Source organism: Lepidochelys olivacea (genome assembly GCF_965140295.1).
Source record: "Lepidochelys olivacea isolate rLepOli2 genome assembly, chromosome: 7".
Taxonomy (NCBI): domain Eukaryota; kingdom Metazoa; phylum Chordata; order Testudines; family Cheloniidae; genus Lepidochelys; species Lepidochelys olivacea.
The window spans coordinates 84,645,220-84,660,433 of NC_140417.1; the positions used below are offsets into that span (position 1 = coordinate 84,645,220).

Consider the following 15,214-nt stretch of genomic DNA (forward strand, 5'->3'; position numbering starts at 1 on the left):
ATACTCATCCAATGCATCAGCATCATTCAAAGTAATGCAAGCAGTCATACATGATTAGAACTGGATTTCTCTCAGGAGTTCTTATTTCTTAGAGTAACAAGGAAACAGATTTGACCTCAATGGAAAGCAGTTACAGAAACAGTTTCCTATATTTTCAAAGGCACCCTGGCCACTGAATTTTTACTATGTTTATCCAACATCCTCCACCTGCTTTAATAGACCACTGAGGGGGCATCACTGAATTTGTATTAGCAGTCCCAATTCCCTGCTTCAGATTAGTAACAACTGTGGTCACCTCCTCCAGAATGGAAGAAACCAGACAGTAATATCTCCAGACATGGCCAGACTATATGTCTCAGAAACAGCAGTTATGGCCAACAATTTCAGGAGCAAATGTATATTTTAAACTACAAGACTGTAGGTGGAATAAAGGTAAATCAGACTTTATACATTAAAAAAGGACAACAACTTTCAGACTGCTCAAGTTTGTTTAAAAAAAACAGAAGTAGATTCAAGCACTACATCTGTCCATGGTCTGCCTCATTTTGTTGCCTCACACCCCGCCTCAAATGTGTGTCTTTTAAAGTTTGAAAGAGCCACACAGAGGGAAAGCTGACTGCCCCATACAAGCTCAACAGTGTCAAATACATGAAGAAACAAAGTGAAAGCACAGATAAAAATGCTTTTTCTCTGGCCCTTCAGAGACCATGATCGTAGGTGTGAAATTTGAACCACAGAAGGTTGGGGGGAAACATGCAAGTCTGAAAAGTCTCAGAAGAAATATTCCGTTAACTGTTTGGCACAACTCTCTGGAATGACTGAGCCATCAGAAACTTTGATGAAATATTTTAGGTACAAAACCTTACCTAGACGTTACTGTTTTGAAATCATGGCCCACTTCTGACCCTTTTGAGCAGTGAGTGTGACAGACTGTCCCAAACAACAACATCTGGCCTCCACATCACTTCTCCAGGGCCTTCCTTTAGCTCTGAGACACTTCCCCAGGACTGTGAGGATCCAAGAAGTCCCTTGGTCACAAACTGCTAGTTCCATTTTTGAAATCTGGTGTTTCAAAGCATCTATCTTGTACACTGTGAGAATTCAATACCTGCAAGACTAGTTTCAGGAAGTTAATTACAGGGTTAGGTCAATTTTAGTAGTTTCTGGATAGCCACTTTAACTCTCCCACTGGCCTTGCGTATTGGGTAACTGTTCAACAAGGTAGTAGGCAACTTCCACACCAAGTTTTTACACTTCCTGCTGAGATTCAAGCAGAAGCCTAAGCCAAGCAGTCAGGGACTAATGCCTTATACCGCAATTTGCAGAGCTTCAGGGCATGCTGCAAGGCCCGTTTAACTACTCAGGCTTTAGGGAAGGGGGAAGGACGAGTGCTGGTATTTTTGTTAGGGGGCATTTGGAGGGTTTAATGTCATTTTTATAATTTTCTAGTTATGAAGAGAAGCAGCTGGCGAATCTTTTATTTATCTTATATGTGGCTTGTATTTACATTTAGGTAATAGCACTTAGACCAAAAGCTAGACACTTTTTAAAGCTATCATGAACAATAAAAAAAATTTAAAAAACCAACCATTTTAAGTGTTGAAAGTTTGTGAGTGAAGTTCTCCAAACGTGAGAAAAGTGCTGCAAAATTCTGCTAAGTACATGGACAACTATTAGAGACCAATTAACACCACAATTGTAGAGAGAGATCTCTGTGATCCAAGCTACCTTCCTCAGATAATTTAGTCAATGTTCTATGCAACTGCAAGTCAGTATGAATAAGAGGTGGGGTTAAGTAAGTGTCTGAGACACAGAATTTTTTTTTTTTTTTAAACCTTCAACTGGCCATACAGTACACCAGCACATGGGTTGCAGAGTCACCAGCAGCAATTGCATGGCAGGTGCTGACAACTTAATTCATAATTTGCCACCAATACCTTGCCCATGATATATTTAGTTCTCTACAACTTACAAACACAGCCTACTTCTTTCTTGTACTGCAGTAGCGCCAAGAGACATCAATTACTGACTGGATGCCACTGTGCTCGGCACTGCACAAACACAACTACAAAACAAAATTAAAAAAAAAAAAAAATAGTCCCTGCCCTGAGAAATTTACAATCTAACTTTGAGACACGAAAATAAGTGCTGTCTTTTTATGGGAAGGATGCATTTGTTAGTACAACAAAAAGTGTGACTGTTTAGAAAGTATGAAATGAGGGAAATGGACTAAAACTCGTTTTGCAAGTAACTAATTCAGTCAATGCTTTCAAATTGTTAATTTCAGTGCCTGTGAGCTTTAAAACCATGCAAGCTAACTTGTTCAGACAGCTTACAAGTTGGACAAGGACAATATGTACCACACCCTGTTGATCAAAGCCATTTAATACCCTCAACTGCTTCTTCGTGGTCTCCAAGCCAACCAGCCGGAATTGTTTGCAGTCCTAGTTTTGGCATGCTGATGGATTTCTAGATTAGAGCAAAATTAAAGAAAAAAGGCTACCTGCTCTCAAACACCCCACCCCAAGCCAGTTACATTTTAGAGTTGGTTATGTCCTTCCCCATCTAAGGCCTGGTCTACGCTTACAATATTTTGCCAGTATAGCCTTGTCAGAAGACACATGCCTATTAAGACATAGCTATGTGGCTATGCCAGAGTAATTTCTTTCTTTCAGGGAACTGGTATAAAACTATATTGATAAAACAATTCTGCTGGTATAAACTGAGTCTCCATTAGGAGGCTTTACTAGTGTAGCTATGCAAGCAAATTCTTTCTAGTGTAGAAAAAGCCTAACGCGACATACAGGAATAATCTTAGCACAGCTAGTAGAAAAGGAAGTGTGCAGCGTCCAATTAGGAAAGTTCATATGTTTAAGGGGGGCTCTGATTTAGCTTCTAGATTACTTACTACTCCACAGGAATTAGGTCCCCCATTGAAGAGTGTGCAGGCCATCCTCACCACCTCCGCTTCCATCTTCCTCAGGCCTGGAAACACATCTGGATGAAGGGGATTACTCCATGCAAACTCCTCATAAACCTATAAATGATATATTGCAGAACAAGATCTAGGTTACTGTTTAACAAGTTCTGCAATGGGAATCAAAGGTGGCAATACAAACCGCCTTAGAAGTGAGCTAATTCAATTAGCTATTTTTAGCCACAGTAGCAAGGAGCAGCAGGTCTTAGGCAGCCCAAAGCAGTGTTTTGCAGCCTTTAGATGTAGTAGTAACTGAAGCTATAGATGTGATGGAGACACTTACGTAGTCTACCCACTGTGGCTAACTCCAGAATTACCCTAGGGCACATCTGGCCTGTGGTACAATTATGCAACAACAACCAAGACGTGAGGAATGGCCTATTTTAGTAACAAATGTTGTTTAAATAAGTTATAAGGTGCAAACACACCTGTTCTCATTTTACCTCTATTAAAAGAAAACAAATGGCTGCTTTACAAGATCAACTTTTACAAGTACCAGCTTTTATTCTTAAAAAAAAAAAAAAGCAACTAAAACTCTCGTTAGTACAAGAAGCAGCTGATATGTTTCTTTGAATAATTAACTTTAGAACAAGATCTATAACAGTAACAGACAAGTTTGTGGCCAGAGGAGAATTCTGGAATAACTACAGGCAGATAGTTCAGCTGGGAAAACAAACTCTTTGAAGCAGTAAGACTGTCCACCTGATATGCATCAAAATTGTTCTCAAAAGCTACCATTTCACACCAAAGTATTTTGCAACCATGGCTTTACATGACAAGCAAAAGCTAGTGTGGGCCTGATTCTGTTCTCCACTCGCCAGAACCAGAAGCAATTCTACTGAAGTCAGTGACAGCGTAATCAGCAAAAATACAGAACAAGTGTCCACATATCTAGAACCAAAGAATTTAGCAAGATTTCCCAAAGAAAAGCTGTGATGGGGTTTATACACTCAAGCACCTGAAAGCAAGGAAAATTAACAGGCAATAGGAATCAAACACCGAGTTAAGTACCCAAATGGAGCTCATTACAATTACTATAAAAGATACCCCCAGAAGACAGGGCTGACTAAGGGAAAGACGTTCTTTCTTCCTGGGGGAAGAATTTCTGACCTAGGCAACTAAACAGGTCTTTGGGCTGTTTAGAATTCTTTCAACCTTCCCAAGGAGAGAAGTTTCTGGCTATGACACAACAGGGACTTGGCTGAAGCAAGCCAGCCTTCCGATTCTACCACCGTCTGAATATTGGCTGCACTATACAGTTTGTTACAAGTTTTCATTTGCCTTGGCTGCAGGGCCCAGCTTAACAGGCTGTCCCAGTCAGAACTTCCACAGAAGCTTAATCCTGGAATAGGTAGCTGCAGGCAAGATTCAAGGTGTAGTCAGTCAATGTCAGTTTATCCATTCCCTCGTAACTTGTTACTTGCTTCATCATTCCAAATGTTTTACCCATTCTGTCTTGAATATCTACAGTGACGGTGCTTTGACAGCCATAGCCTTTGGTCATCTATTCCATGGCACAAATGTTTTGCTAGGACTCTCCCTCCTTCAGCCATATCTATCTCAATTTTTTCCCTTGGCTTCAGACCAATGTTTTTTGTTCTACCATCTTCCAAGACAAGATAAATAGGAATTATAAATAGGGAATTAAGGTGTTTATGGATATTCATCCCACAAAAAGGTATTTGTGTGACTCACACATAAATTATACCTCTTGAACACTTATTTACCTTCACTAGCAAGTGAGTGAGTTTCTCTTCCCCGCTGTATACTGTCCCAGAGACTTTCCCATCCTCCCAATGTACTTTACCTGAAAAATAAAAAGCATAAACAGCATACGTTTGCATAAGCAAACATCCTAATATGAAAGCTACCCAAAAGTGCCAAAAACAGCATCTATCCTAGTAGCAATGCATACCACAAGTGTGATCCTCTCAGTTACTGATTAGCACTAACAATTCCCTCCATACTACCATTAAAATAGCTCAGAATAACATGAGGAAACTCTACTTTTTAAAATCATGGCAAAGAAAGTAACTTAACTGGAGTGCCTGACTGACTAGCAGCTGCTAAGAATTGGCAAGTCCTATGTAGGTTTGTCCAAATTTTGCAGATGTTTAAGTCAAGTTTTTTTTTTCCTCCTGTTGATTGTCTACAACTGGCTCATAATATAAAAGAGCTTTGAAAAAAAGAGCTGTGGTTAGTATGTTACTTCCAGACTATACTTGGATGGAAGTATTCAGAATGTAAAATGCTAAACCCTTCCTATAGCATATTTCCTATTTCCCTAGTATTAGCACGAAACATTTAGCACTATTAGATTAGCACAAAACAAATTTCATAGTAATAAATTAGAAGCCATAAGTGTTCCATCACTTTTTACTGAATCCAATGGCTATAAAAGATGCAATAGTTGAGCAATGTGTAACTACAAGAGAATAGATGTAAACAACTTTGCAATAATTCCCATTCAAGTTCCAAAAACCTGTCCACACTGCTGGATTCTATTTGCTGAAGGTGATAACTATACAAACAGAACATTCAACCATGTTACAAGATATTTGAAAAACAATTCAAACCAATCTGTACTGGTAAAATATGCAATGCAAACTCCAGTTCCTGTTTTCACCTAAAAGTACATGCAAATTACTGCAACTTCAGAACATAGCAGGTATGTCTGGCAGAGCAAGGGCTGCGCCCTTACCAATAAGCACCTCCACACGTTGTCCATCATCCAAGTGTTTTAACTGGGTAACCTTTTAGCTCTAAAATAAAGCTGTACCATAAATGCACCATTTCAGGGAACATTTTCAATAGGATTCAGTTCACCGCTTTACCCAATACCATCTTCCTCCTTTTAAAACCCTTAAAAAAAAAAAAAACTTCCTCTTCCACTTGGAAGGGGAAACTTTCATAACTCAGGGAGTGTCAACTTCACCTGCATACATATAACTCAGGTCCCAAATAGCTGTTGGAGAACGTAGAAGTGAACGATAAGGGTAAAAACAGACTGGGAGGAGGGTGGGGCACCTTTGAGGAGTCAGAGGAAAAAAGCATTTTGAAAATAGATAGAAAATTGAGGGCATAGAAAACAGACATGGAAAAAGAGGACACAGCAAGCTCTAGAAGAAGTGTGGAGAATAGGAAAATTGTAAGATTGGTTTTACTGAAATTTTCCTACATACAATATTGTTTATTTCAGGTTTAGCGGTGTCAAACTGTTTCATGAAGAAAGTCCCGAAGCCAGGAAAGGTACAATATTAGCTAGCCCTCCCAATCAGACTCTTTAGGAAGTTGTAAATTCCCCTAAGTTTTCTGATTAGAACGTGGCAGGTACATTAACTGGAGTAGAGATTTCTTACGACAGAAGCGACTCAACAGTGAAGTTTCAGGTGCTGTCTACGTGAAACCAAGCCAAGGAAACACTATGGCATAAAACAAACTACAAGTCACAGTGACGGAGAGAAGTGAAAAATTCTATGTAAGCAATGTTTTGTACTTTGCTTTACAAAACAAAAAACCATGCTTCTGGCAAGAGCCTAGCATTGGGTTGCTCTGAAGCATGTTCAAACCTGACTCCAAAATATTTTCCTAGTTACGAGTGCCAGTCAAGAAGAAATTGTCCTGCTTTTCTGGGCCAAAGATTTAGTGTCAGGACACTGCACCAGTTTAAAGAGAGAGACCTCACTCTTTCAATAAGGGCAGTTACAGTGTCCCGTTCTCCCCCACACCAACCCCCCCATCACTGATTTGTTTCCGTGGGGTTGCCCATTAGAGCTGAACTGCTGCAGCCGATTTATTTCCCTTAGGATTGGAGGTGGAGGAGAAGGGAGGAAAGTGCATTGATGTATCTGTTTTGGAAAAAAGATCCCAAGAAGAGTAATGGTCAAATTGGCCCATCCCCACCTCAGACAACCAGGAGACTATCCTTTCCTCCTTACTGTGACAGACTGGTCAGTGAAACAGAATAAAAACTTTCCGATTTCCTTTGTAACCATTACCCTCAAACCCAGATTGTCTGCATTATATTTCACTACCATGATGGAACAGAATTACTTTTACATTACCTTCAGCATTAGAACACCGGGCACACGAGTTTTTTTTTAATGGGATGCCTGAGTATTAGTTAATAATTGTAGTTAATTAGAAACATGAAGATTGGTATTAGTCATTTACAGGACAGCATCAACCAACATTTGACGAACACCAAGAAAAATATTTAAGCTGAAACTATTTGTAGCAGTCACCAGGGTCCATTTTACCTTTATAGGTGCGTAAACATATAGCATAATTCTAATATTAGGCCTACGAAGTAGACCTGCATACACAGGTGCCAACTCAGTGGATGCTCAGGGGCTGGAGCACTCCTGGACAGAACAGTGGGTGCTCAGCCCCCACAATCAGCTCCTCCCCCTCCCTCCCAGTGCCTCCCACGGATCAGCTGTTCAACAGCAGGCAGGAGGTGCTGGGGAGGAGGGGAGGGAAAGAGGAGGAGCAAGGGATCGGGAAGAGGCGGGGGGGTGCTTGTGGGAAGGGATGGAGTAGGGGCATGGCCGGGGGGGGGGGGTCAAGCACCCCCCAGGAATTCAGAAAGGCAGCGTCTCTGCCTGCATATATACACCAGTATATGCTCACTGTCATACCCATAGAGCTGTACTCCTTCATCTTCTCTAGTAGTACAGGTTGGCTCATGCCTTGAGCTGGCAATGCTTTGATATAACCCTTTCCATCATTCAGGAAGTGCAAACCAGAGGCTACATCATCCAAGGCCTTGTTAAACTGCTTCTGTATCTAAAAAGAAAATTAAATACCTTCAACAACAGGGTGCATACATTTTATTGTACCCAGAACATTCAGTGCTACTGACTGGAACAATAAGCTCAACACTGAACTGTGTTAACCTCTTAAACGGATACTGTCAAATATTGTGCATGTTAATTTCATCCTTTAATGCCTATTTAGGGTCTTGAAAATAATTTTGTTTGTCAAATGTAGCAAAGCAAGATATTGGGCTTCCCTCCACCTCAGCCTTTTTATGGTGTTGAAGCCCATGATAATATAAACAGCTGATTTTATACCAGTTACAGTTTCAAGATGGATTACTTTAGGACCATCTCACTTCAGAAATCAGATATACGTTTAGAAACTCTAAAAAAAAAAAAAAAATCTATATTGCACAACATAACACAATGAAAGAACATACAGATAAGACTGAGACACTAACTTCTCCCCCAGTCTACAGTTTGAAGGCCCAGACTTGCCCTCACAGCAGCACAGATCTCTCTCCCAGAAGCATTATCTAATATAGCTGTTGAGATATCAACAGTAACAGAGACTTTTGAACATTGGAATGCCTGGACATGAAGGTCTCTTGTAAGCAACATGATAGGTTTATGTGTCAGACTCTACTGATCAGTGGACGTGCTTGGCAAATGAAACACTAACACATTTCTTTGCAATAGGCCAACAACTCACTAGCACTATCCTGAAAGTTTGGGTCATATACAAATAAGGAACAGTTGTAGGGAGCCCAGAACTACTTTGTGTCTCCTTTGCCAGTAAGCAAGGGACAGATATAAATGGAATATAATATGGAGTTATGAATTCATCTGACCCAGCTCATTGGCTACGACAACCAGGTACAATGATGGCAGAATGTGTTGGTCAGGACTTCAGCATAAGCACATCAACCCCTTTAAAAAGGGAGATACTTGTAGCTTATAAGAGCTGGATAAAAGTTTTTAAAACTAGTTCCATGCATCAGTAATAATGCCAAGAGAAGATCTGGAAGAGAAAGCATTCTTTATCATGCTAAGCCAGTGGTTTTCAATCTGTGGTCCCCAGTCCCTTGGGGGTTCGCAGACTATGTTTAAGATTTCCAAAGGGGTCTGCACCTCCATTCAAAAAAAATTTGTAGGGGTCTGCAAATGAAAAAAAAAAAAGGTTGAAAACCACAGTGCTAAACCATACATCTGTTACATCAAAAGACAAACTTAAGACAAACCTAGCCCCTGAATCCTTTGTTTTATTTAGTCTTTCTATTGTGACCGATGTCCTCAGGGCAGGGACTGTACCTTGTATGCCACCAAATGCAGTATTGTCATTTACTAAATGCATTTTAAAAGTTATACCTTTCTTGATGCTAAGAATTCAAGACAATTGCTGAATCTTGTAGTAAATAGGTTTCAATAAAAGAAACTCCATTGTATTTCTTGTTGTAATGATTACATAGCATCTGCTCTCTTAAGAGTAGAGTCCAAGCCATTCCTAACACAGATAGGAGTTCTAAGCCAATCAAAGACAAGGAAAATAACCTCTTCCTCTTGCATAACACAAGGTTCAGTTATCACATTCGTTCAGTTAACTACATAGTGATGACACAAACAGAATGATAAATTAGGTAGAGAAATAACCCAGAGTAAACTCTGTGGCCTTCATCCACCAGCTGAGGCTATTTTCAGAAAGTCTGATAATATACAGAAAGGAGTTGGGGAAACTCAGCCACTTGGTATTACTGGTAATGAAAATGTCGTCTCCCTTTTCTGAAGCCAATACTGCTACAGAAAGATTACCTGGACCGTCAGCTCTTTGGGGCAGGGACTTCATGTTTGTCCAGCGCCTCGCACAAAGGTCTCCTGGGCGTTATTGCAATACAAATAGGACAGAAAGACAGAGCTGGCTGAATGTTGAGGAAAGCTCGTCAGATACTTACTATGGCGCCAAGAAAAGGCAGTTTTCTTAGAGTTTTAAAGAACCATTTTTTACTTCGTGATGTTAAACCTGAGATAAACAAGAAACAAAAATCAAAATTGAGCAACCTGCTCTGAGCTAATAAACCAAAAAAAACTCCTCAAGTTTAGTACTGCTGATATATGGCAGGAATTCTTGGCTAAATGAAACAATGAAGAAGGGATTGAGGTGCAGAGATGTAATACACTGGAGAAGGAAATTCAAATCTGACTCGGATTACATGCAAAGGTGATTTAAGAGCCTTGTTTAGTCATTAGTAGGCATTTGTCTAACTCACCATATACATATATTCTCACATTATTTGGCATTCTGGACAGGAAAGCTGTAACAGGAATACCAGAGGTGAAATTCTGGCTCTATTAAAATCAATGGCAGTTTCTCTCTTGACTTCAGTGGAGTCATAATTTCACCTCAGGTGTCCAGCATGTTTTAGGTGAGACAGGAGGAGAACAAACATGAATAGCACCGGCCTGCATCACCTGTCTGTAGAGTTCTAAATACTGTGGGGGACCTCACTTCTATGAGGAGGACCACTATTCAGTAGAGAAAGAAGTAGATGCTTATTGAGAGCATTTTTCCATCTCATTGCAGAATATCACTGGCCAGTGATTGCACTCTGCAACAAAAAGAAGAGATTGTGTTGTCAAATGGTCAGAGCAAGTGGCCAGGTACCAGGAGAATACTGGACACGTGTTCTGGCTAAACTACTGTCTCCTTTTTGGTGTGGGCAGTCACCTGATTTGTGCCACACATATCCAATTTTCCATCCGGGTTATGTAGAAATCTCATTGAAATCCAGATTCTGTTTCTGACCTTTGCTGGAGAAGCAATGATAGGGTTAGCTATTCTCAATACCATCTTTGGAAGACAATCTCTTGACAGCTATTGGGATTTAATCCAGCAGAGGGATGCCATGGATCCTTTAGCCACAGAAAAGTGATTTAAGGTTAGATCAGATCAGAGGAATTAAAGACATTGTACTTTATACACACTTTTAGGTAAACATTGGCAGCTACAGGTAACACTTTCATGAAGAAACATCTGAAACTATCTTAAAATCTCACTCTAAAGACCTCACAATCTTTATCTTTGATAGTAATATGACTTCTTTGCTTTGCTTCTTTTTTCATCTTGAGACACCAACAGGAGAATACAAACTCAGCTAACTTTAGCACTAATGTTCTGCAGTAAATACTTAATAGCTTAGATTTTGGAAAGAATTTGTATTACACACTTCGTTGATAATCTGCTTTTTGTTTGTTGTTTTTTCCTAGGTGTGCAAGTTTCTTCAAATTTTTACTATATACTTACATAAAATTCAAGATGTTTAATCTAAGATTTCCCAATACTATGCTAGTATTTAAAAAACAATTAAAAATAAACTCAGGTACTAGTACTGTGTGAGCTTAAAACTCAGAGCCAAGAAATCTTCTGTTTATTCTTGCTAAAAAGAGTGCTTTTAGCAATTCAAATGTACTTTTCCCTCCCCTGGGAAACTGTGGGAAAGCACAAAATTAAACATCAAATTAATATGCTGTTACTCCTAACAACAGCCACTAGAAATTACTACATACTCCTATGGGACTCACAAGGAACTACAGCCTCCTCTCTCGGATAGGTCCAGTGATTTTTAGTACCATCTTGCCACAATAAAGAAGAATGCACAGCAATAGACCAAGAGATCCAATTTAATTTTTTACACTTCAAAACAAGGAAAAAGGCTCAGAACAGATGAAAACATGTGGGTATGTACCTTAAATAACGGACTCTCAGACAGTAAATGTGTATGATTAACAGAAAGGAAAGGAAGCCCCCTTCTTCCGCCCAATGTGTGTTCCGGACAATCCTCCAGTCCTGGTGTTTTGCTATTGTGTCATGATTCCCCATAATGAACCTCACCAGAGCACAGAACTCAAAGGTGACTGTTTCTGACTTTTGATCAACAGGAATGACCAGCAAATGAGTGTTTAACCAAAAGTCCAATGGGAGGGGAAGAGCAGAGCAACTTTTCTGCATCACACAGGCACACTCTAGACTGTCTTCCACCACTCCCTAATATGGAATGGTTTAGCTACTGAAATGTCGCCACGTCTTGTCCTTAATAGGATAACCAGAGATTTTACTGGTACATTCCGGGTTACGGCAGAAGCCTGTTTAGAATGTTGTGATGCATGGCCAGAAAGGGTTAAACATCCTGCAGGATGAAGGACTTAAATTCAACCCTTAAAGACATATGGGGAGATAATGTTTGTGTTTTAGTGTATTTATATAAATATGGGTAGTGGTCAACAATGTAGACAGGGACTGTTGATTATGCTGTATTCTGATAATTCAGAGATCAAAAGAACATCCTAACATTTAAATTAATTGTAAACATGGGATATCACTGTATTCATCTCTTTGTAATGTATAGCAAATCATCTGTCAATGGTGGAGAAACCAGACATTGTCGTATGCTAATCTGTGAGAATAATTAACAACTATGCTTAGGAAATGAGGCCCTATTGTTCCCCAAGGGACTCCAACTCTGTCAAAGAAAGCCTGAAATTGTACAAAAGATCCTTGGGTCCCAATCCTTTTTATCTCAGATCTGCTTAAGCTTCATCAGAGGAAGTTTGCTTTTCAAGATTGAGGTCCCAGTTCAGCTGGAAACACCCTGAATATAATATTGGACAGCAGGCAGTCAGTCCGTGACTTGATGTTCAACTTACGATAAACAGCACTTACGACGTTTCTGAATTGACACCCTGATTTGACTTTGGACAATTGGTTTTGACTTTACAACGCTCGGTCCCGCAGTGGAGTGCGTTGTGGTTCTGAGTTATGACATTTTGACTTACAACGCAATTTTGAAGAACCATTTGTGTCGTAAGTCCGAGGACTGCCTGTATAACCTATGGACTAAATTCTAAAAGAACTCTTTGAAACTACAAAGCTCACCATCTCTGCTATGTATCCGAACCTCAAGAACTGAACTCTTGTCTGTATGTATATTGATCTTTTAACCATACTCACTCTCCTTCCCTTTTTAATAAATTTTAGTTTAGTTAATAATAATTGGCTGTAAGCACGTATTTGGGTAAGATCTGGAATATTCATTAACCTGGGAGGCAATGTGTCTGATCCTTTGGGACTGGTAGAACCTTTTCTTTTATACGATGAAATAAGATTTTCTGAAAATCTTCATTAGATTTTACTTGGGTACCTAGATGGAGGCCTGAGGCCGAGTCACTTTAAGGGAACCGTGTTAGTTTCTGGGCAACCAGTGAGGTAGTAAAGAAGCTGTTTTGTGCTGGCTTGGTAAATCTAAGTATTGAAATATCCACCAGCTTTGGGATTGTCTGCCCCATTCTTTGCAGTACATCCTAATTGAGTGACCTCAGCTGGCCCCCACTGAGATCCCAGTCACAAATGTATAAACAGAAAAATATTTACATGAGAAATAACCCTGCCCCCACAGCACATTAGGAAACTCAACTCCAGAGAGACAAGCCAAGGTACTCACTCTCTGGTTGGAAGAGGATACTGTGCAGCCACACCACCACCAGAGTAGAAGCAAATGTCGAGCCAATCAGTTGCCAGGGTTCAATCCCAGCACACTGTCCATTCACAAAGCTCCTTGCTTTTTCTAAATACATGAGGATGATTTCCTTATAGGGAACAAAGGTGTCCTGGGAAAAAACAAAAAACACACATATTACAGAAGGTAAACCCGCCCCACACCTTTTCAAATCACTATGAATAAGGGCATTGAAGAAGAGTTATTCCTAAAATAGATATTGAACTGCCTCCCAGGTAGGTAGAGCTCCTACTAAAAAGGAAGGTATTCAGTATTTACAGTGTTGTCAACGGTCAGAATTTCATCATGAGTCTCTTGATAATTGTTTTCCTTAAAGCCCCAGCTCCTGGAATCAAGGGGTTACATGATGATTTCAGCCTTCATTCTTAAAGTAGTAAGTTTCTAGCCCTGCAGCTTTGTACTGCCAATGTGAGGGCTGGTCTACACTACATCGTTAGATTGACATTCCCCATATTGGGTCGAATTTATAACGTGCTTGTCTACACTACACTGCCCTTCCTGATGACCCTACAGGGCTTTTAAAATTGACGGCTGTACTCCACCTCAACGAGGCAGGTGGAGACCAGGATGGGGAGGGACTGGATATGGAGTAAGTAATTCAAGCATTATTCATTAATTCTGAGCTTCTTGGATGGTAAAGCGTTGAGCATTTTTAACATGTCAACTGATAATATATTGGGCTTCCCTGCCCAAAAGTAATCAGCAAATTAGAATGCATCACTAATTTTAGAGTTTAATAGGATAAGACCAAAACCCGGTATAAAAAAAAGAAAGGAGTCCACACTAATTCATTCCAATTGGCACAAGATTGTAAATTGGTGTAGCAATGCTGTTTTCAACTTTAACATAGTTCTACACCATTTTCCTAACAGCTATTTAGCTAGCTTTGCTTGAGCCACACAGCCCATTTAACTCTTTGCACTCTGCAACACTCGGTGAGTCCCACACTTTTCTCACTTTCCTCTGAGCAGAGCACGCAAGGAGGCAGGTTTGCACAAGTCCTGGACAATGATTCTGGGCGTCTTCCATTCTGTCTTTTATGCAGTAACTAAGGTTAAGATTGCGTCATGGTTATTTTTAGTAAAAGTCACAGACAGGTCGCAGGCAATAGACAAAAATTCACTGGAACCCCATAACTGCCTGTGACTTTACTAAAAATAACCGGGGGGGGGGAGGGGAGGAGGAGCAGAAGGAATGACTTCTGGAGTCCCACTGCCGTAGGGTGGGGCCACAACCCTCGCTCAGCAGCCTCAGCCACAGGGGGAGAGGGAGAGCATGCACTGGCACCCACGGGGCAGGAGCACATGGCCCCGACCCCAGCCCCAGAGGGGAAAGGAGGTGCACAGCTCCAGCCTCAAGTCCAGTTGCTGACAGCCAAAGAAGTCATAAAGGTCTGGTAAAGTCACAGAATCCATGACTGCCATGACCTCCATGACTAAACTGTATCCTTAGCAATAAGTCAAGTTCTACTTTTACTGAGGGTCAAAGTTCAGATACAACTGTACCATTTGCTATTTTTAGGACATTGGCACAGAGATGCACTGATTAAATCCTGCAATCCACAGTCCTCTGCCTGAATACAAGAGATAACAATCCCCTCCCTTGTAATCTTGTTCACAGACAGGTTGCATTTAGTTTCTTGCTGCTTCTTCCTCCAGCAACACTGGAGCTACTGACCATCTGTGCTTAAAGGGAATATATTTCTAGCTTTACAGAAGTCAGCCGACCCTCTTCAGTGCTCCTCTTCCATCAACCATTCTCGAGGCTGGATAAGCTCAGTGGCCTGGACAGAATTTAAATCAACCTTTATATAACTACAGAACTTTGTGGAAAAAAACAAAAACCTGTTCTAACTGGATGTGCGCGTTGTGGGAGCAACACAAGAGGCCCTATATTTGAGGGTGTGAGTC

At 40.5% G+C, this 15,214-nt stretch overlaps 1 protein-coding gene across 3 annotated transcripts in view; it reads right to left on the reverse strand.

Annotated features, from left to right (window-relative positions):
* Positions 1-15,214, reverse strand: part of SGPL1 (sphingosine-1-phosphate lyase 1) — a 45,567-nt gene that overhangs the window by 16,671 nt on the left and 13,682 nt on the right. For 2 of the 3 annotated variants that reach the window (XM_084633798.1, XM_084633799.1), the window contains exons 2-6: positions 13,230-13,395; positions 9,687-9,754; positions 7,618-7,765; positions 4,705-4,784; positions 2,909-3,037 (exon numbers count right to left, since the gene is read on the reverse strand). In XM_084633798.1, coding sequence (XP_084489924.1) covers positions 2,909-3,037; positions 4,705-4,784; positions 7,618-7,765; positions 9,687-9,754; positions 13,230-13,395 — 591 coding nt within the window. Of the gene's footprint in view, positions 1-2,908; positions 3,038-4,704; positions 4,785-7,617; positions 7,766-8,588; positions 8,848-9,686; positions 9,755-13,229; positions 13,396-15,214 lie in introns of those variants that run through there. The other variant, XM_084633800.1, reaches the window with a different exon arrangement.